Genomic DNA, 20,806 nt, shown 5'->3' with positions numbered 1-20,806 from the left:
TGGAAACCTGTATCTCCACCCAGGGCAGCAATGATAGTTCAATAGTTAAGGCACTGAAAATGTGACCAGAAGTGTATGCATTTTACTAACATGCCAGTGATTAGTCTGAATCAGCAAATCAAATTTCTCCAGATCTGTTTGAAAGCCTATAGAATAAGTGTATTAGGTTATTTCGTTATCACAAAAAGTGAAAAATAAAAAAATATAAATTTTAAATAATTTGTGAATTATGACACTGAATATAAGAAAAGGTATAAATTACTGTGAATATATGTAATAGCATAAAAGCAACAAATATTTTGAGGGTTTTAATACGTCAATACCATTATGAGGTGCATATTTCAGGCATTTTAAGATGTCAATACCATTCTTAGATGCATATTTCAGGCATTTTAAGACGTCAATACCATTCTGAGGTGCATATTTCAGGCATTTTAAAACATCAATATCATTCTGAGGTGCATATTTCAGGCATTTTAAGATGTCAATACCATTCTTAGGTGCATATTTCAGGCATTTTAAGATGTCAATACCATTCTTAGGTGCATATTTCAGGCATTTTAAGATGTCAATACCATTCTTAGGTGTATATTTCAGGCATTTTAAGATGTCAATACCATTCTTAGGTGCATATTTCAGGCATTTTAAGATGTCAATACCATTCTGAGGTGCATATTTCAGGCATTTTAAGATGTCAATACCATTCTTAGGTGTATATTTCAGGCATTTTAAGATGTCAATACCATTCTGAGGTGCATATTTCAGGCATTTTAAGATGTCAATACCATTCTGAGGTGCATATTTCAGGCATTTTAAGATGTCAATACCATTCTGAGGTGCATATTTCAGGCATTTTAAGATGTCAATACCATTCTTAGGTGTATATTTCAGGCATTTTAAGATGTCAATACCATTCTTAGGTGCATATTTCAGGCATTTTAAGATGTCAATACCATTCTGAGGTGCATATTTCAGGCATTTTAAGATGTCAATACCATTCTTAGGTGTATATTTCAGGCATTTTAAGATGTCAATACCATTCTGAGGTGCATATTTCAGGCATTTTAAGATGTCAATACCATTCTGAGGTGCATATTTCAGGCATTTTAAGATGTCAATACCATTCTGAGGTGCATATTTCAGGCATTTTAAGATGTCAATACCATTCTGAGGTGCATATTTCAGGCATTTTAAGATGTCAATACCATTCTTAGGTGCATATTTCAGGCATTTTAAGATGTCAATACCATTCTGAGGTGCATATTTCAGGCATTTTAAGATGTCAATACCATTCTTAGGTGTATATTTCAGGCATTTTAAGATGTCAATACCATTCTGAGGTGCATATTTCAGGCATTTTAAGATGTCAATACCATTCTTAGGTGCATATTTCAGGCATTTTAAGATGTCAATACCATTCTGAGGTGCATATTTCAGGCATTTTAAGATGTCAATACCATTCTTAGGTGTATATTTCAGGCATTTTAAGATGTCAATACCATTCTGAGGTGCATATTTCAGGCATTTTAAGATGTCAATACCATTCTTAGGTGTATATTTCAGGCATTTTAAGATGTCAATACCATTCTGAGGTGAATATTTCAGGCATTTTAAGATGTCAATACCATTCTTAGGTGTATATTTCAGGCATTTTAAGATGTCAATACCATTCTTAGGTGTATATTTCAGGCATTTTTAGATGTCAATACCATTTTGAGGTGCATATTTCAGGCATTTTAAGACGTCAATACCATTCTGAGGTGCATATTTCAGGTATTTTAAGACGTCCATACCATTCTAAGGTGCATATTTCAGGCATTTTAAGACGTCCATACCATTCTAAGGTGTATATTTCAGGCATTTTAAGACGTCCATACCATTCTAAGGTGCATATTTCAGGCATTATAAGACGTCCATACCATTCTAAGGTGCATATTTCAGGCATTTTAAGACGTCCATACCATTCTAAGGTGTATATTTCAGGCATTTTAAGATGTCAATACCATTTTGAGGTGAATATTTCAGGCACTTTAATATTGCAATGCCATTTTAAGATTGTGTAGCTGTGTTTGGTTAGCTCTTGTTGGGCATTGAGAGTACCCATCTTAAAACTCTTGTTATTGAAATTCCTCCTAAATGGAAAGTCACCAGAAGACTTCTTATGATGCCTTGTTGGTTCTAAATGCAAATATTGCCAATCTGACATCCAATATGTCTACCATAGCAGCTAATTTAATAATCTTAAAATTGCTGAAGAATGTCAGAGGTGGTTTCAACAGTCAGTAGGAAGAAATGGTATCTATACAGGAAATTCTTTCCATCCAGTATATCATCAGCCCCTTCAATAGGTTCTTGTTAGAAGATGTTTGTATGGCTATTTTTGATGGAAATTTGCATCATTTAAATATTTCTTAAAGACTGCCATATCAGAATGTTTTGTTTCAAATTTGGTCAAATTATGCTAAGTGTATTTATTGAAAAATTCATTTGAAGGTTTATTACTTTTTGTAAGGGGTCATCTATGATGGAAGATCAGCACTGACCTTCATGCTAGGATGTAATATTTAAAAAAAGTGGATTTGATACTTGTCAACATATGTCTGATTTTGGTACCACAAGATGTTTGGTAATATTTCAGGAAAAGAAATTTTTGTGTGTATAAAAAAGATCTCATGCCTGATCTGAAGTTTAAAAGATAAAGTTATAAAATCAAGTGCCACCTCTTTCAAGTATACATCAAGTTCACTAATCAACCCCTAACTCTTGTAAGTATACCTCCGCCAACTCTTTGAAGTATACCTCAATTAATAAATCAATTTACATATCTGTACTCACTATCAACTCCCAGCTCATGTAAGTATATCTTAACTCAATTATATTTAAAGACTTTTTAAAAACAGCAGTAATTTAAGAGGTTTGTAGGTTTTAGATTGCTAAATACACTGTAATAAATCATATTTTTAATGTATGTAAAAGATATTTTTTTCCTATGTTAATACCAGACATATCTGGTTCAAAAACATGATATTTTAACAAGTGGTGAAGTCACAAGTTAAAATATATCATTTTTGGTACCACAAGATAAAATATATCTGGTATTTATGCAGGAATTGAAGTTTCTTTATTACTAGCAAACTTGAACTATAATTGAAGCTTAGAAGATTAAACTCACTCTTCAGCAAAATACCCCACCCCTTCAATAAATTCACCTCACTTTCATGGGCTGATCATATAAATATCATTGTCTTCAGACATTGCTTGGACTGGGATAATCTAATCTATCACAGAAAATTACATTTTTGACATTTTGTAAATTATTTGTTTATATGTTACTACAAAGCTAGTTTGATTCATTAATGCATCACAGTGGGTCTATTATTGTCAAGGAAGTAAGGGGAAATAACTGCATAGAGTTGCAAATGATTTTGAATCAAATTTCTTTCAGTATTTCTGCCAAAAAGTCATTTCCCTGTCAAAAATGTAATTTTGTTTCCATTTTTTGCCCTTGGTCTCACAATGCTTGTTTTCATGCTGTGAGTGGCGAAAATAAGTGTATGAGCATAATAGCTTTCACACTTGAAATAATATAGAAATGGAAAAATATGACAAATATTTTAATAATAATTGTAAATAAGTAATAAGTCATTTTCAGTAGGCAAACATAAAACCTTACATCACTGTCAAAAAATCCCCAATTACTTTTAAATTTTTACATGAGAAGATTACATTTTGAGGCATATTATACACCTGCCCTTGTTTAATATAAACTGATGTAGATTAGTGAATTTGTTTGCATAGAAAATAATTTTTCTTCTTTCAGACATAGTGGCCTGAAGTTTTGGATCCCTATACTGATAGGCTTCTCTCCTTACAGGTGTCAGCCATTGACTTATCTTGGTAGAGTGTTTAATGTATTTAACTAATGTTAGTACATGGAAAACATTTTCTTTTTATCAGCCACAGTGACCTTGACCTTTTAATCTAAAAACTGATAGGGTCCCTTTGTACCCACTGTGCAAACCATCCATAAAGTTTGGTAACTGTAGATAGTGGAGAGCTAAAGTTATTGTGCAGAAACCACATTTCTTCTTTCAAACACAGTGACCTTGACCACTGGCCTGTTTATTCTAAAACTGAATGGCTTATTCCCTATCCAACTGCAAGCCAACCGCTCCGGTGGCCTAGTGGTTAGAGCGTCCGCCTCGGATGCGGGAGGTCGTGGGTTCGATCCCCGGCCGAGTCATACCAAAGACTTACAAAAACGGTACTAACAGCTGCCTCGCTTGGCGCTCAGCATTAAAAGGTTAGTGTTAGGACTGGTTGGCCTGGTGCCAGGATAATGTGACTGGGTGGGACATTATGCTACATGTCTGCGGCATGATGCCCCAGTCCTAGACATCACTATAAACTGCCACATTGCAGACATCGTAGCGATATGACTGAAAAATTGTTTAAAAGCTATGTTAAAAATCCAAATCACATTACATCACATCACATTACCAACTGCAAGCTACCTGCAATGCTTGATAACTGACAACATGGAGAACTGGAGTAATTGTACAGAGATCACTTTTCTGCTTTCAGTTCCAGTGACCATAATCTCTGACCTTTTGAAATCAAAATCAAAAGGGTTTTCCTTACTCCAACTGCAAGCCCTCCATAGCTTCATAACTGTAGATGGTGGAAAGCTTGAGTTATTGTGCAGAAACTATTTTTATTCTTTCAGTTGCAGTGATCATGACCTCTGAGCTTTTGAGTTATTTTAGAAAAACAGAAACTGGTAACACACAGATAGAAGGACAGACATCATAACATAATATGCCATACGTTGGGCATCTTAAAAAATGATTAATAAATATCCTTAACTTTACTGATAAATAATTTGGATGAAGTTATGAAAGAAGTTTCTTAACAACAAGGCAAATACTGAACTAGTGTACATACTCTTTATGCTAACATAATTTTATAACTGTTGGAACAAAGATCTTTCATTGTGGGGGCTGAATTTACCATAATAGATCCGACAATTATAACTATAAAAGCTGTGTGCTGCCTGCACCCCCCCCCCCACCAAAGGTCATTTGGATGGGCAATTTTGTTTAGTTATGAAACAGCACCATTTTCATTGTTCAAGGTGTATCCAAAATCACTCTTTAAATTCTTGATTTGTAGCAACCACAAATTCCATAAAAATTGTTACCTACTGAATTAAAATGCATTCACAATACTGCATATTTTCGACAATACAGTACAATTTAAAAAGTTGCATAATTAAAATATTTACAGTTTTTAAAGTTCTTTTTTTTCTAATGATTTTACTTACCTTGGCAGGAGAGCTACTACACATGTAAGCAGTACCACAATGGAATGAATGGGTTTGGATATTGTATTCTGCATGACATAGTATGGTGTGGCAGGTTGATCCCATGTGAAAAAAATGGAATCAATAACTATCCCAAACAACCAGAATACCATAAAGCTCAGGACCAGTGTAAGCCATTGGGGCCATATCTAGAAACCAGAAGAATAAAATACATTTAGTACATGTGATATGAATGCATCTCAATTTGCATTATGTCAATTCTTAATGGAAATTAGCATTCATACCTTTAGTAAATTTTTAACTTCAAAGATGCAAACTGGAAGATAGTGTCTCAGAATGATGTAAACTTCTTCCCATATCTGCCATTATTTACATTACTTTAATAATTGGTAAAAAGAGGTCACTGTTCCCATTTATGTACAAAATTGTTCAGATTCAAATAATGATTATTTGTAAAGCATAAATGAATGCATCTTCTATAAATACTTTCAGCTTTGCATGCCATCAAGGAAAATGGTTAAATGTAGATTTTTTACTACATTAACTGAAATAAAATAGCAAACATTCTCTAAATTTAACATGTAAAAAGCAAATTCTGTGAAATTTTGTTGATAACACAATAAGGTCATAAAAGTTAACAAACACAGAATATGACTATGACCTTTAGGACATAGCAATTCAGTTTACAGGCAGACATAAAGTCACTGTCCTATGTTAAAAAGCATTAAAGGCTTTACAAATCCAGAGAAAGAAACATCACAAATTTTACCAGTGAGCTGACCTTAAAGATAAAATCTTTACTGTGATACATAAGAGCAAACTGAGATATATAAGTGTAACATTGTTCATTCCTGTATCTCAGTTTTAACGATATCAGAAATAAACAAAATAAAGACTAAAATATAGACCCGTGACCTTGACTTTCAATAAATGACCTCAAACAAACAAATTAATGCAACATATCTTTTAGCGACAATATGTAAGTATAAAATAACATACTAGTTAGAGGTAATTAATTACAAGTTTCATCCTTTAGTCTCAAATGGTTCCAAAATTATCGTGAAAAGAAAAGTGTCATAGGAAAATCTGCAAAGAAACAGTGTGACATGGACAATGAATATAACAATCACACTGCAGTACATAACACACCTGCTACTAGTGATGTATTCATACCAAGTTGAATCCCATAATCTCAGATAGTTCTCAAGGTATATAGTGGAAAAGGAAGTGATGGAAAACAAAATATAAGACCAAAAAAGTGACCTTGAAGATAGAACACCAGCTCTGTGGTAAGCAACACACTTATAATGGATCATGTGAATGCATACCAAGTTTCATAATTAAATCTCAAACAGCTTTAAAGTTAGACAGCAAAAAGGAGAGTGCAATGGAATAATAAAATTCTTATTCATGACCTTCACCTTACTGCATCCACAAAATAATATGCAACATATGTAAAACACTGAATTGTGGCTTTGATTTTGAAGATATGACCCCCCCCCCCCATACAGCTTTAAGTGATTATTTAAACATATACCATGGAAAATTAGTAGCTCAGTTTAGTTTGGAAAGCACTGAACTTGAAACCCAATGGTCCTGGGTTCAATGCCCACCATGGCCTGCCTGGATCGTTTGCATAAACATGTCATTGGGAGAAGCTTTTAACTGCAATTTCCTCTGCATGAGTTATCCAAAACTGTGTGCTCTTAACAGCAAGACATAAATCTATGCCATAATTCTTCCATAACATCAAATAACTTACAAATTATACAGCATAGGTGAAAATGTGACAGAAAATATATCAAGCTGTGAGCTTGACGATGAAGATAGGATTCCAATACGATACACAGCACATAGAGTGGATGGGAAAATGTAAAATAATGAGTCTTAGCCAGGACCATTGACATCATGTGGTATGTGATAAGTCTACAAGTGATGATGTGTATGTAGGCAAACTTTGATTGCTTAATCTCAAAGCTTTAAAATTAAAGACCAAAAAGAACAGGCCGACAGACAAATGGATGGATGAAGGTGCATATTTATGCTGTGTGATAGATGTTATGTGTATACCAAATTGTATTCCTCTATCTCAAATGGTTTTAAATTTATGGAGGGAAAGTACAATGTAAAATACAGAATGCTGAGCTATGTCCTTGACCTAGAAGATAAGACCATCGATGTTGTGAGACACACCTTCTAACAATGATGTAACAAGTATGCCAAGTTTTGTCCCTTAATGGGAAACATTTTTAAAGTATGTGAAGTGTGATCGATGGACAAATTGGTGTTGGACAATAGTAACACAATCATTGACCTTTATTTCAGTGAATATGAAGTTATGAACGGCTAAACCTCATACTGACAGACATGCAGCAGAGGTCACCATGATAGGTTCACTGGTGTCATGTTTACCTGCTCAAATGTCTATAATATTTGTATTATATGATTTTGTATAGAATCTTTAAATTATAACTGCTTGAGAATAGTAAATAGGTCATTTCAGGTCCATGATGATATCTGCAAGAAGCCACCAAAAATGTCATGACATCATGACAATGCTATGTGAACCATCCGAGATCACATGACATGTCAGCCTATCAAAACATATATCTGGCTGGAATCATGTAGAGATGTATCAAATAAATATACATTCCTTGCATGTGAAGTATGCAGTGTTTAATGTTTTAGCTAACACTGTCCATTTTGAAAAGACTTGGAAGCATGAACAGAGACCTTACAATACTACGTAAACTTGTTTTTTTAATGTTTTATCTAAAGGATGAGCTGTGGTCAAACAACATCCGTTAAATAAATTAAAACATGACAGAGATTAACATTGTAATATAAAATACATTTCCAGTTCTACATACTCCTTTTAACAAACGATCCCCACCTGGGAATTCACCAGTCACCAGACTACAGCCAACATTTATATAAGTGATATTAGTTGTCAAATGTGGGCTGCATTGAGGATTCTATGATTGAGTAATTACTGGTATTTATATCATTAAGAATTGTATTAGCTCTCCTACAAAGTGAGAGAAATATTCTGAGCAATCAATTATAATGTATAATTTTTCTACTTTATTGTGATTTTGAAATTCTTTGTAAATAAATGTTACTCTTTAATATATAAATTATCACTGATTCTTATACTGAGGATACGATAGCAGAATGAGAGCATCCTTGTGAACTTGGAATTTACAGATTCTTTGACTTCTTTCTGTATTTTTCTTGTATATCTGTTTGAATTTCCATCCTGTGTGCACTTCTAATGTGCATCAGAGCTTGTCCAAAGTTAGCATATTTTACAACCCTTAGTTCAATATAGTGTGATGTGTATAGAACTTGACAAAATTTAGCATATTTTACAACCCTTAGTTCAGTATAGTGTGATGTGCATACAGCTTGTCCAAAATTAGAATATTTTACAACTCTTAGTTCAGTATAGTTTGATGTGTATACAACTTCTCCAAAGTTAGAATATTTTACAACCCTTAGTTCAATATAGTGTGATGTGTATCAAGTTTGTGAAGATCTAAGACATTAAATAACTGTCGACAACCTTGAAGGCCCTTGTATAAGTGACTAGCTGTACCAGATATAGTTAATCTGAAGCGTTTTATTGTGATAAAGCTCCTGACAAACATCTGAGATACAACTCAGATTACACCTACAGTATTACTATCAATATGTTTGTGCTTAATTTTGTTATAATCAATCCAGCCAATCTGTACAAACACATCATCTCTATATTGCACTTTCATTTTTTTCAAGGATGTGTATCACAAATAAAAAGGGTCAGATTGGTTGTAGTTAGCGCAACTCTCCACTTCTACTTGCAAATCTGTATTCAAATCTGAGAAAAATATTAAATTTGTAAACAATTTCGCTTTTGGTATTATGATTTAACTATAGACTTGTTTCTACAGGTAAAATGAAAAGTGTTAAAGCTTCATTCTGACAGGACATATCTTCTAATCCAAGAATACTGTATAATGACCCTACATACACTTTCTTATAAGTAGAGTCCAACTGCAAACTGCAAAGACCCAGATCTGCCATCGCATAATGTGACATCAGATCTGAGTCTGCACAGTTTGTTAGGAGTAATCAGCAGAACAAACAACAAAGACCCTGATCTGCAGGCTTTAGCAGATCAGGATCTTTGTTGTTTGCAGTTTGACGACTTATAAGCAAGTACATATGATAATTAATAACAATGACAACCCATCAGCATGCTATCAATTTTAGGGAATATATTTGCTAGTACAGAATCGATAAAATATTTATTAAAATGAACAAGCCTTCATACAGGCATATTGCATTCTCCTATGAGTCACAGACACCTCACCACAACTGATAAATTAAGGTCCATTAACAATACACATGGTATACCAATTCCTCAAATCCAAAATCTTCAATTAAATACTTTGGGAAAAATATCAACCATAAATATTGTTTCTCCAGGAATTTTAATATGCATCTTCCTTTTCTCTCCATCTCAACTACTGTTTGTAACCATTTAGTCAGAACTGATATTCTGTGTTTTCTACGCTGAAAAGCTCTACTCCATCCACCAGCTGATGATATTTGTGTTGAAGTACTTTTGTTCCCATGTGTATCCGCACGAAAACTCCCATTCAGAATTGTACCTCATTCACTTTTAAATTTCTGGAGTTTTGTCAATATTATTCAAAATACAGGATTTTGACTACCAATTCATTCTTGGAACCTGTGGCATTAGTGCTGGCAATCAGTTAATGTTTACAATGTCACTCAAACTGATGTAATCAATTCAGTGTCATGTTAGTATTATGTCATTTATTACAGCTAGATAGTATACTGCTAGAAATTATGGGAGTTAATGAATGTTGTTTGGATGTAATAACAACATACTGCTATTAAATAATGAAATGCACAAATCTAAGTAACAAGGTATTAACAGAAAAACATACTGAAAAAGAAGACAAACAAGAGAACTAAGAAAATGTAAAACCTTGTACACGTCGATCAGATCATAAAATTATGACCTACCTTAAACTGGTTCAAAAATGTATTCCTTTACAAAGTTATGATTTTAAGAAATAGTAATAAAAGTTAAGAAATTATGCAGTAACCTAATTTTCTTGATGTAATAATAGAAAATAGATACAATTTTTAAACAGTGAACATTTTCTATGAATCTGCAATACTTATGATAAAATTATTTCAGGGATACATGGTAATGGGCTAATCGTTTTATAAAATCTTTTCTGATGTATTTTTTCTAATCTCTGAACACATTTCATCAAAATGCATACATATCTATTAATTTATTTTTTAGATTCCTTGTACTTCAATTAGTAATGCAAAAATATCCTATTTAAAACTCTTTAAATAATCTTACAGTATGCCTGTGATTATCCTTAAAAACAATAAACACCCTTACCCAACAGTGTGTCTCCATGGCAAGATGTAAAAGGATATCCAGGACTAAAATTACCATCATTGTTGTGCCATATTCCCATAAGTCGACATTTTCATCATAGGCCTGTAGAAACAATGTACATGGCATAAACAAACATTTGTTGGCACGTGAATAAATTACCATATTACCTAATATTAATGATTATCGATAACATTACATCATGTCTAGTCAGACCCCAGATGTCCAATGGTCTAAATCACTTGCCTTTTCTCATCACTGCCATCTCACCCTCAGTCTATCTGGGCTTGAGTCTCAGGTTTAGCCACTGTGGCTATGTGAGAAAGCTTGCCAGTGGCTTCCCATGGGTCAGTGGTTCTTACTGGACTTTTACGGATTCTTCCTCTACTAGTTATACTGGCCACAGTGTATAGCATATTTTGGGATGAGAAATGACACAACAACATCATGTCTTAAAACTGTTAGATACACTTTGATTGAACAATTTGCTGAAGTGCACAACAATGTCAGTGAGTGTTGCTAAGTCTTTAATAGGTATAAACAGCATCTTAAACTTGTATTTGTTTGATATGAAAAGATTAAACTCACTGAGTAATACAGTATGTCATTCTCTGCATGCAGCTCATGGTATAAAATATTGTTTAATTCGTTTCCTATATTTCATATCAAAGGAATGCAGTATCCTCTTTGTGTAAAACATAGACATTATCATATGCTATGCAGGCAAACAAAGGTGTACATTACAGCATCATATACTATGCTGGCAAACAAAGGTGTACATTAAAGTATCATATACTATGCTGGCAAACAAAGGTGTACATTACAGTATCATATACTATGCTGGCAAACAAAGGTGTACATCACAGTATCATATACTATGCTGGCAAACAAAGGTGTACATTACAATATCATATACTATACTGGCAAACAAAGGTGTACATTACAGTATCATATACTATGCTGGCAAACAAAGGTGTACATTTATTTTGTTCTTGCTATTCTAGACAAACAGCATATAACAAGGTATGCTATCATATACTGTGATGGTGGACCAAAATTTTATGGTTTTTTTTCTTGCTACTCTACACAAACAGCACAAAACAAGATCTGCTATTGTATAGTGTGCTTGCTGACCAAGCTTTATTTGCTTGTTTTTGCAATTCTAAACAAATGGCACTGACCCACATCTGCCATTTTATATTTTGCTTGCAAACCAAGGTCTATATTTTTTGTTCTTGCTATTCTGAAGAACAACAGAGAACCTGATCTATCATTGTATATTGTGCTGGCAGGTCAAGGTTAATTAATTTTGTTCTTGATATTATAAGCAAAGAGCATAGAACAAGACTTGCCATCATATACTGTGCTGGGAGACCAAAGTCCCCATCTTTGTTATTACAAAAAACAGCAGAGAACAAGACCTGCCATCATATATTGTGCTGGGAGACCAAGGTCAACCTTTTTTGTTATTGCTATTCTAAACAAACAGCACAGAACAAGACCTGCCATTGTATATTGTGCTGGGAGACCATAGTCTGTATTTTTACCTTTGTTATTCCAAACAAACAGCACAGAAGAAGATCTGTCATCATAAATAGCACTGGAAGACCAACATCCCCATTTTCGTTATTCCCAACAAAACAGCACAGAACAATACTTGCCATCATATATCATACTGGGATACCAAGGTCCCCATTTTTGTTATTGCTATTCCAAACAAAACAACACTGTATATTGTGCAGGAAGGTCAAGGTCCCCATTTTTTATTATGGCTATTCCATATCAACAGCATAGAACAAGATCTGTCAGTGTGTATCGTATTAGCAGCCTAATCTGTTATTCTAACAAAATTCGTCTCCACTTTATGCTGAAAGCTATTTTTAGTTGGCAGTAAAGATTTCTTGCAATTTGGATTTAAAATAATCGAGTTCTGACAAATGAATTTATATTTCTAAAATTGTCAAAGTATCTAATGGAAAGGGCTACATGCATCTCGTAGAAGTTTGACACAATAGATACAATGATATTCACAAGCTTGGCTGGCAGCCCACTGGAATTTCAAAATAAATAATAATTGACTGTAAGTTGGTTGTATGTCAGTGGACTTTGAGGAATTTGTCAATCAGAACCCACATGTGACTTAACAAACAAAGCCTTAGGCTCTATTAATAGAAGTGTAAAAATGATTGCTTACTGCTGAAACCTTGGTCTTGCATATTATAAAATCTAATCTCATCCACTGAATGTATTGCCTAGAACAATAAAATCCATAGCAATCTAATAATTTCTTTGTTTTTAAACTGCATATAGCATTCAACTGTTGAATTTTACATGCATTGCAGCATACACGAAATAATTCTGGTAACTCTGCAAAAATTATGGCAACAGAGAAAGTAAAAGACTATTTAAATCAATTTTCAAAATGCGTTATCAACATAAAGCAAAATGTCTGACTATATTTCAAATAAATCAAATTAATTCATATCACTTATATACAAATTTATACTGCTTCATTTATTGAAATTTATTATTTGGGATGATGAATGGTAAAGTGCAATATGGGAATTTTGCACAAATGCTCTTGCAAATTTAACATACTCATTTCTATGGTGTCCTAATACATACAAATTTAGTATTTCTAGAGAGAGAACTTTAAATACGACACAATATACAGTATTTCCAAGCTTTAAAGAATGCAAACCATGTCTTGTGGTTTGTTTTAGCAACTGAAGTCCTATAAGGTTATCTGCTTTATAGCGAGATAGAAGTCAAACTAGAGTTGTCTGTCCTAGGAAAGCAAATCTGGTACAAAATCCCATGAATCATCAGTTACTACTTGAGCAGACGTACATGCTCTTTCATGGATGTAATTGTGTGAAGGGCCTGACATGGTAGGCATGTATTCAGTGTGAACAAGTATTATCAAAGAAACATTTCACTCCAAAACTTAGTTTCTTCTTCAAATACATTATTGATCATAAAATGCTATGAAAACAAGTATTAGGAGTTACATCCATTTACACCAGTGATGGCCTGGCTTAAGTCTCTGAATGTTTGTGAAGCAGCTTCAGGTCACTTGTGAGATATATAAGTTAGGCTTAGCACAAGTCAATGTATACAATCTTGAGAAAAGATTAGTTCTTGCATATACAGGAGGAGTAGAATAACCTGTTTTGTTATATAGCTGATGAGTGACTTGGAAAGTAGTTTGTTTTGCAACTGATACAGGTCCCATATTGTCAAATGGAGCTTCTGGAGATGAAAGTTTATTGAAACAAGTCCTGGAGAATGTTGTCATAGTCTGCCATCCTTTGGTCTGAAAGATACTGGTCTGTGAGCAGCTGTGTGACTGACTCATGAACTGATGGGCTTGGACTAGTTCCTGTTTGATAAAGCAAGCAGATGACCCAACAGGTCCAGGCCTTAGCAAAAATGACTAGCCCTCTAAAATCATTAGAAGCAGTTTACTATTGGTGGTATCAAGTTTGCCAGTAGAATGTAATAGTGGGTATAGAGAAATTGTTTTGCTGCTCATACCACTTAGAAAACTCTCCATTTCCCTTCAAGGGTTTTCATTTTGGTGGTTCTTATTGAGTGAAATATTCCAAGCACTTATTTTTTTGAAGAAACGTCTCAGAGGGCATGTCTAATATGAAACATTAATGCAGGTACAGCATTTCTAGATTGGGATGTAAAACCTGCATGTGGAGTTGCTTCAACAGGTGACTAAAGGCAGGACTGTTCTAGGAATCTCTACTGCTAAATTTCAGACAGCACTAATTGACGATCTTTCCATCTTTGGGAAAGCAATTAAGATTAATCTTCAATTGGATTCCATCAAGATCTTTCTGAAAGATCTTGGAAATCATGCTGGTGGGTGGGAGTGGAGGATGATGCATGCATGAAGACAGTCAAGTTCACTGATAGGGTGTCCACTGCCCAGGCTTGTGATGTGGGACAATTGAGCCATCCTCATCATCACAAAGAGGTACACAAAAGCTTGACCATTATAGGCACAGATTTGATTGAAGTGCAAGGTGTGAACAAACCAATCTATCTGAGTCTGTTGAAGAGAAAGATCCATTGCAGCAAAGAGTCAACACAAAAGGCAAAATAATTCCATGGTTGAAATCAGACCCTTTGACTGGACTGAGGACACCAATGACTTGATCTTCATGGTACATTCTTGAGGAAAATACAATCCATTAATGAATATTTGATACTCCATACCATGAGGAATGAACTACTGGAATGGATAGAGATCAAATTTGTCCCAGCTGACAAGGAATCTCAGGCAAAGCAAGGGTGAAAACAGACTTTCATGTTAGGGTACAAAAATTTCTTGCTTTTGGAGAAGGTCCAGGTGGTTCAATGTCATTAAAATGGAGTTGGTTTTGGAGTAAGAGAACTCTGTACATGATTCTTGTGAAGATTATATGGCTGAGATTCAAACTGAAAAGGAATGCCCTTAAATGTTAGTATTCCTGAAAGCAATCCTAAGGAATTTCCCTTAAGATCTGTGCATGAGAATATAAAGATGGCATCTGCTGGGGAGAGAAACTGTGCTGAAACTATTCCTTCTCTCCTGATGACATAACTTGCTTTGATAATCTAGGCCACTTCCATGGTGTGAGGTTCAGAGCAGGTTTTCCACATCTGTTGTGTCTGAGATGGTCCACCTACTTTTCTTGAGAAATGATGGCTGAATTAGGTCACAGGGCAATGACATGGTTTTGCTCTGTGTCCTGTGTCCTGACTGGCAATACTGATGGCATACCCATCCTTATTCATTCTTACTAGTACAAGTCAACTTACTGACCATGACTGTGACCCATCTCTCTCCAGAACATTATAAAAAAACAAATGTAACAAGTATGGTCAGAATGGCACACAATATAACTAATATACATATTGGTAGGAGCCGTTACCTTTGCCAACTGAATTTCTTTCAGATGCCACACTTAAACCTGCCCACTGTTGCCTGTAATTTGATACTGTAAAAACATTGTGCTAAGTTAACAGTAAATTGGATGCTATGGATAAATGCCAGAGACAATCACAGAAATTATCTTATCACTAAGAATAAATTATCATTTACTAGACTCTGCAAAAAGGTTATGTACTGAACTGAACTGCAAATGCTCTGAATCCCTTCTTAACAAGCAGATGATATTTAAACAATTTTTATTGTCAAACTATTATCCCTAGAGATGTGGTTCACATCTCCACTGTGTTGGGAGGACTGAATTTGCAAGGTGGTGTAAAGCACTATGATAAGCTAAACTACTATACTTACAAAATAGCAAGCAAAGTGAATGATAACACTCTGATACAAGGAATCCAGGGCAATCACAAAGAAGGACAAACTGGTGTATGTCTGAAAAAGAAAAGCCAAGAATACATGCATTGTGATGTAAATCACAGCATATCATCAATTTAAAAGGTATTTGCCACTTAATACAGAACATTCCCATCATCTCAGTATTTGTCTTAACCATGTGCTTTGTTCCTTTCAAGTCTACAATATCTCCAGATTTAATTTCCTTCTTCTTTACTGGAAAATAATTGAACCATTAGTTTAATACATAAAACAATAAGGACACCAAATCTGATTATGTATAATGTGCCCAAAAGTACAAAAAAGCATAGATCCAGATCTGCCATCACAATATGCACTAGAAGATCGGAGTCTATCATGATGGTTTAAGTTGCAGAATGAGCTGTCCTGCCTTCATAATGATTGAAGCCAAGTATGATGAGAATCTAGCAAGGATCTTTAAATACATATATATATATATATATATATATATATATATATATATATATATATATATATATATATATATATATAGAGTCAATGATGGAAAATTGATAACCAGACCCGTAACAAGTTTTTTTATGATGGTGACCTTGACTCAAAGATGAAAGGGGCTGATAAGCATGTCATTGAACAAACTGTCTCACCTTTATAACAATTCTTGTAAATTAGGATAGGAATTTCTCAAGGGGTTTTAGGAAATACGTGCAAGTAAAAAACTTGAACCAAAAAATTCTTGAATAGGAATTTATCAGGGTTTTTTTAAGGAAATATATGCAAGTAAAAAACTTGGATAGGAATTTATCAAGGGGTTTTAGGAAATATCTGCAAGTAAAAGACTTGAATCGGAATTTATCAAAGGCTGTTAGGAAATATATGCAAGTAAAATTCTTGAATAGGAATTTATCAGGTTTTTTTTAAAGGAAATATATGCAAGAAAAAAACTTGGATAGGAATTTATCAAGGGGTTTTAGAAAATATATGCAAGTAAAAAACTTGAACCAAAACATTATGATAGGAATTTATCAAGACGTTTTAGGAAATATATGCAAGTGAAAAACTTGAATAGGAATTTATCAAGGGGTTTTAGGAAACATATACAAGTAAAAAGCATGAATAGGAATTTATGAAGGGGTTTTAGGAAATTTATGCAAGTAAAAAACTTGAATAGGAATTTATCAAGGGGTTTTGGGAGATATATGGAAGTAAAAAACTTGAACAAAAACATTATGATAGGAATTTATCATGGAGTTTTTGGAAAAATTTGCAGGTAAAACACTTGAATAGGAATTTATCATGGGATTTTAGGAAATATATGCAAGTAAAAAACTCGATTAAGAATTTATCAAGGGGTTCTAGGAAATATATGCAAGTAAAAAACTTGAATAGGAATTTATCAAGGGGTTCTAGGAAATATATGCAGGTAAAAAACTTGATTAGGAATTTATGAAGGGGTTTTAGGAAATATATGCAAGTAAAAAACTTGAATAGGAATTTATGAAGGGGTTATAGGAAATATATACAAGTAAAAAGCATGAATAGGAATTTATGAAGGGGTTTTAGGAAATTTATGCAAGTAAAAAACTTGAATAGGAATTTATCAAGGGGTTTTAGGAAATATATGCAAGTAAAAAACTTGAATAGGAATTTATCAAGGGGTTTTAGGAAATATATACAAGTAAAAAGCATGAATAGGAATTTATGAAGGGGTTTTAGGAAATTTATGCAAGTAAAAAACTTGAATAGGAATTTATCAAGGGGTTTTGGAAGATATATGGAAGTAAAAAACTTGAATAAAAACATTATGATAGGAATTTATCAAGGGGTTTTTGGAAAAATATGCAGGTAAAAAACTTGAACCAAAACATTATGATAGGAATTTATCATGGAGTTTTGGAAAAATATGCAGGTAAAAAACTTGAATAGGAATTTATCAAGGGATTTTAGGAAATATATGCAAGTAAAAAACTTGAACAGGAATTTATCAAGGGTTTTTATGAAATATATGCAAATAAAAAACTTGAATAGGAATTTATCAAGGGGTTTTATGAAATATATGCAGGTAAAAAAACTTGAATAGGAATTTATCAAGGGATTTTAGGAAATATAATATGCAAGTAACAAATTTGAATAGGAATTTATCAAGGGGTCTTAGGCAAGTAAAAAAAGTTGAACCAAAACATTATGAAAGGAATTTATCAAGGGGTTTTAGGGTTTTAGGAAATATATGCAAGTAAAAAATGTGAACCGAAACTTAACAACCACAACATTTTTGTTAAGGCCACTGATAGAAAGGTGCCTTGCATGTCTTAATTTCCCACAAACATTGGCTCAAAATATATATATATATATATATATATATATATATATATATATATATATATATATATATATATATATATATATATACTGAGTTGCAGGTACAATCTATGTTGATATACCTATAATCATGTGTACAACTAACTGCATGTAGACCTATGATGCAGCCATTTCAGTCTCTTCAGAAATAGGTTCCTCAACATTAAAAGTTCAAGACTAAGTCAAGGCAACACTAATAAAAATGTTACATTGTTGTAAACATAGACAGCTGCAAAGTTACAGTATTTCATCAAGTTTTCAACAACAAAAAACCATTAACTAACTTCATAGTCCAATTTATCTGTTACTTGCATGAAAAACCAAATAAATAGCTTTGTTTCCTAAATTTAGGATTCTCGAATCTGATGCCCTGACCATAATCTAAAAGTGAAGGACAAAGTCAAATTCTGCAATGTTATACACCAGTCTTGAGAAGTTTTAGCTTTCAAGACGCGGAGTTAATGTTTTTCTTCTTTTTCTTATGCCATTTTGAAATCCATTTCATATAAAGTTTCACTTTCTGCTTGACATTCACTACTGCTTTTGTGGGTTTAACCAACTTATTCAGTAAAGCAATTATATCTTTAGTAATTGTTATCACTACAACAGAGTTCAAACTTAAGATTTCTTTCACTAACCCAAAGGTTCAGAGCTGGGGATCACTATGAATATTGTTGTTGTTGTTGTTGTTGTTGTTGTAGGGTTTAACGCCATTTTTCAGCACACGATAGGCTATACATGGCGGCCAGTATTAATGGTGGAGGAAGAACCCGGAAAACCCCCAGAAAGAACCACCGACCCACGAGAAGCTACTGGCAAGCTTTCTCACATACCCACATTAGCCGAATCCGAGACTCGAACCCACACAGAGGTACAAAGGGTAGTGATAGGGACAGCTATACAGTATTCTTACATCCAGTCACGTGTCCATCGATTACGTGTGCCACAACTTAAAGGTGAAGAAAAAGGTGTTTCTCGCATTTTATGTGACGAAAAGGATTCGAATGATAACATTCTAAATTTGTGATCATTTCAAATGAAGATGCTGAATGCGAAATTAAATAAATAAAGGTGGATGTTAATGCTCATTTTTATGATCATTATTTCATGCAGAAACGATGTCACACCTCACGATTATTCAGAATATATGAATATAAAGCAAAGTTTGATGGAAGATGGTTAAAATGAATTGGACTTGGTCTTTTTAAGTCCAAAATTGATTTGATTAAATTCATTAAGTCAGAGCATTCCTTTAAACCCTGAGTTGCTAGATAATTTACCCACACAAATCTTCCAAAGTAACCAGCTACTTTTTTGCTGCCTCAAGTACTCCATTGGAATTTAGCACCCCTAAATCCCAGACAAAATCTTTACCTGCTACTTCCAATTGTATGCAATGCCCTGTTAATTCCTTCAGAAACCAAATGAATAATGTATGAACTGATAAGCAAACCAACATATAGACATTATGTGCAGAAAGACTGATGGACATAGATAATACATTACGGCATTCCTTGCTCTGACAGCCCAATAACTGACGTGCTTAAATCTGCTAGAACAACCAGCTAATTTTTACTGCCCTTGGCAGCCAATAGGATGCATGCCTTAACCCCAGTTACTTTTAAGTGTTGACCTTCCACTTCCAGTTTTATGGAGTGTCCTATCAAGTTCTTTATAAATCACTGCGCAAAAGCCAAATAAATAACCTACATCGCAACTGACTGATGAACTGATAAGACAGATGGATATAGGACAGATGGACACAGACATGGACAACACTGAATGAACTATTAATGGTGGCAGCATGATAAACCAGGCAAACACAGTAAATAAAATTATATATATTTTACGTACATTATTTGCTGGTCCAACTTTGTAAAGTTCAGGATTTGTCATAAGAGTTGTTTCTGACAGATCTTTGTCAAAAATACCATTAAGAATTGGTGGGAAGGCATGGAAGGCTACATGTTGGAGCAACAGGTACAAACTGTCAATGTGTGTAGAACCAGAAAAACCACTGTAGAAGCCGAACCAATACAAAACAAATGTGGAAACCTGGAAGAAAAGAACAAGATTAGGCAAATAAGAGATTGAAAATAAGGTTTTTCCCTTATGAAAACATCCAGGTAATTCTGATTAAAATAAACAAAGAAACTGTACAATTTTTGTACATATATCTTTAAGTCTATACTGATATTTATCTAAACATCTATATCCAAGTCTGTAAATACCAATATCTGCAATCATCAAACTTCTCCAATGTCTGTGTAATGAAGATACTAATTTAGTGGTCTGAATATCAAGGTTTTCTTTTAAAGAGTCATGAAGAACATTAAAATAGATTCAAGCTATATTATATACTCAATAATGTGATTTTATT

The 20,806-nt window shown here is 33.7% G+C and overlaps 1 protein-coding gene across 1 annotated transcript in view; it reads right to left on the bottom strand.

Moving 5' to 3' along the window:
* LOC149797556 (phospholipid-transporting ATPase VA-like) overlaps positions 1-20,806 on the bottom strand; it is a 120,316-nt gene that overhangs the window by 4,548 nt on the left and 94,962 nt on the right. Inside the window, exons 18-21 of the mRNA XM_089962425.1 lie at positions 20,281-20,481; positions 16,048-16,128; positions 10,755-10,856; positions 5,324-5,511 (exon numbers count right to left, since the gene is read on the bottom strand). Coding sequence (XP_089818551.1) covers positions 5,324-5,511; positions 10,755-10,856; positions 16,048-16,128; positions 20,281-20,481 — 572 coding nt within the window. The remainder of the gene's footprint in view (positions 1-5,323; positions 5,512-10,754; positions 10,857-16,047; positions 16,129-20,280; positions 20,482-20,806) is intronic.

The sequence above is a fragment of the Sinohyriopsis cumingii genome, chromosome 6, assembly GCF_028554795.1.
Source record: "Sinohyriopsis cumingii isolate HCF-2022 chromosome 6, ASM2855479v2, whole genome shotgun sequence".
In the NCBI taxonomy this organism is placed as follows: Eukaryota; Metazoa; Mollusca; class Bivalvia; order Unionida; family Unionidae; genus Sinohyriopsis; species Sinohyriopsis cumingii.
This window is presented reverse-complemented; position numbering and strand designations above follow the sequence as displayed.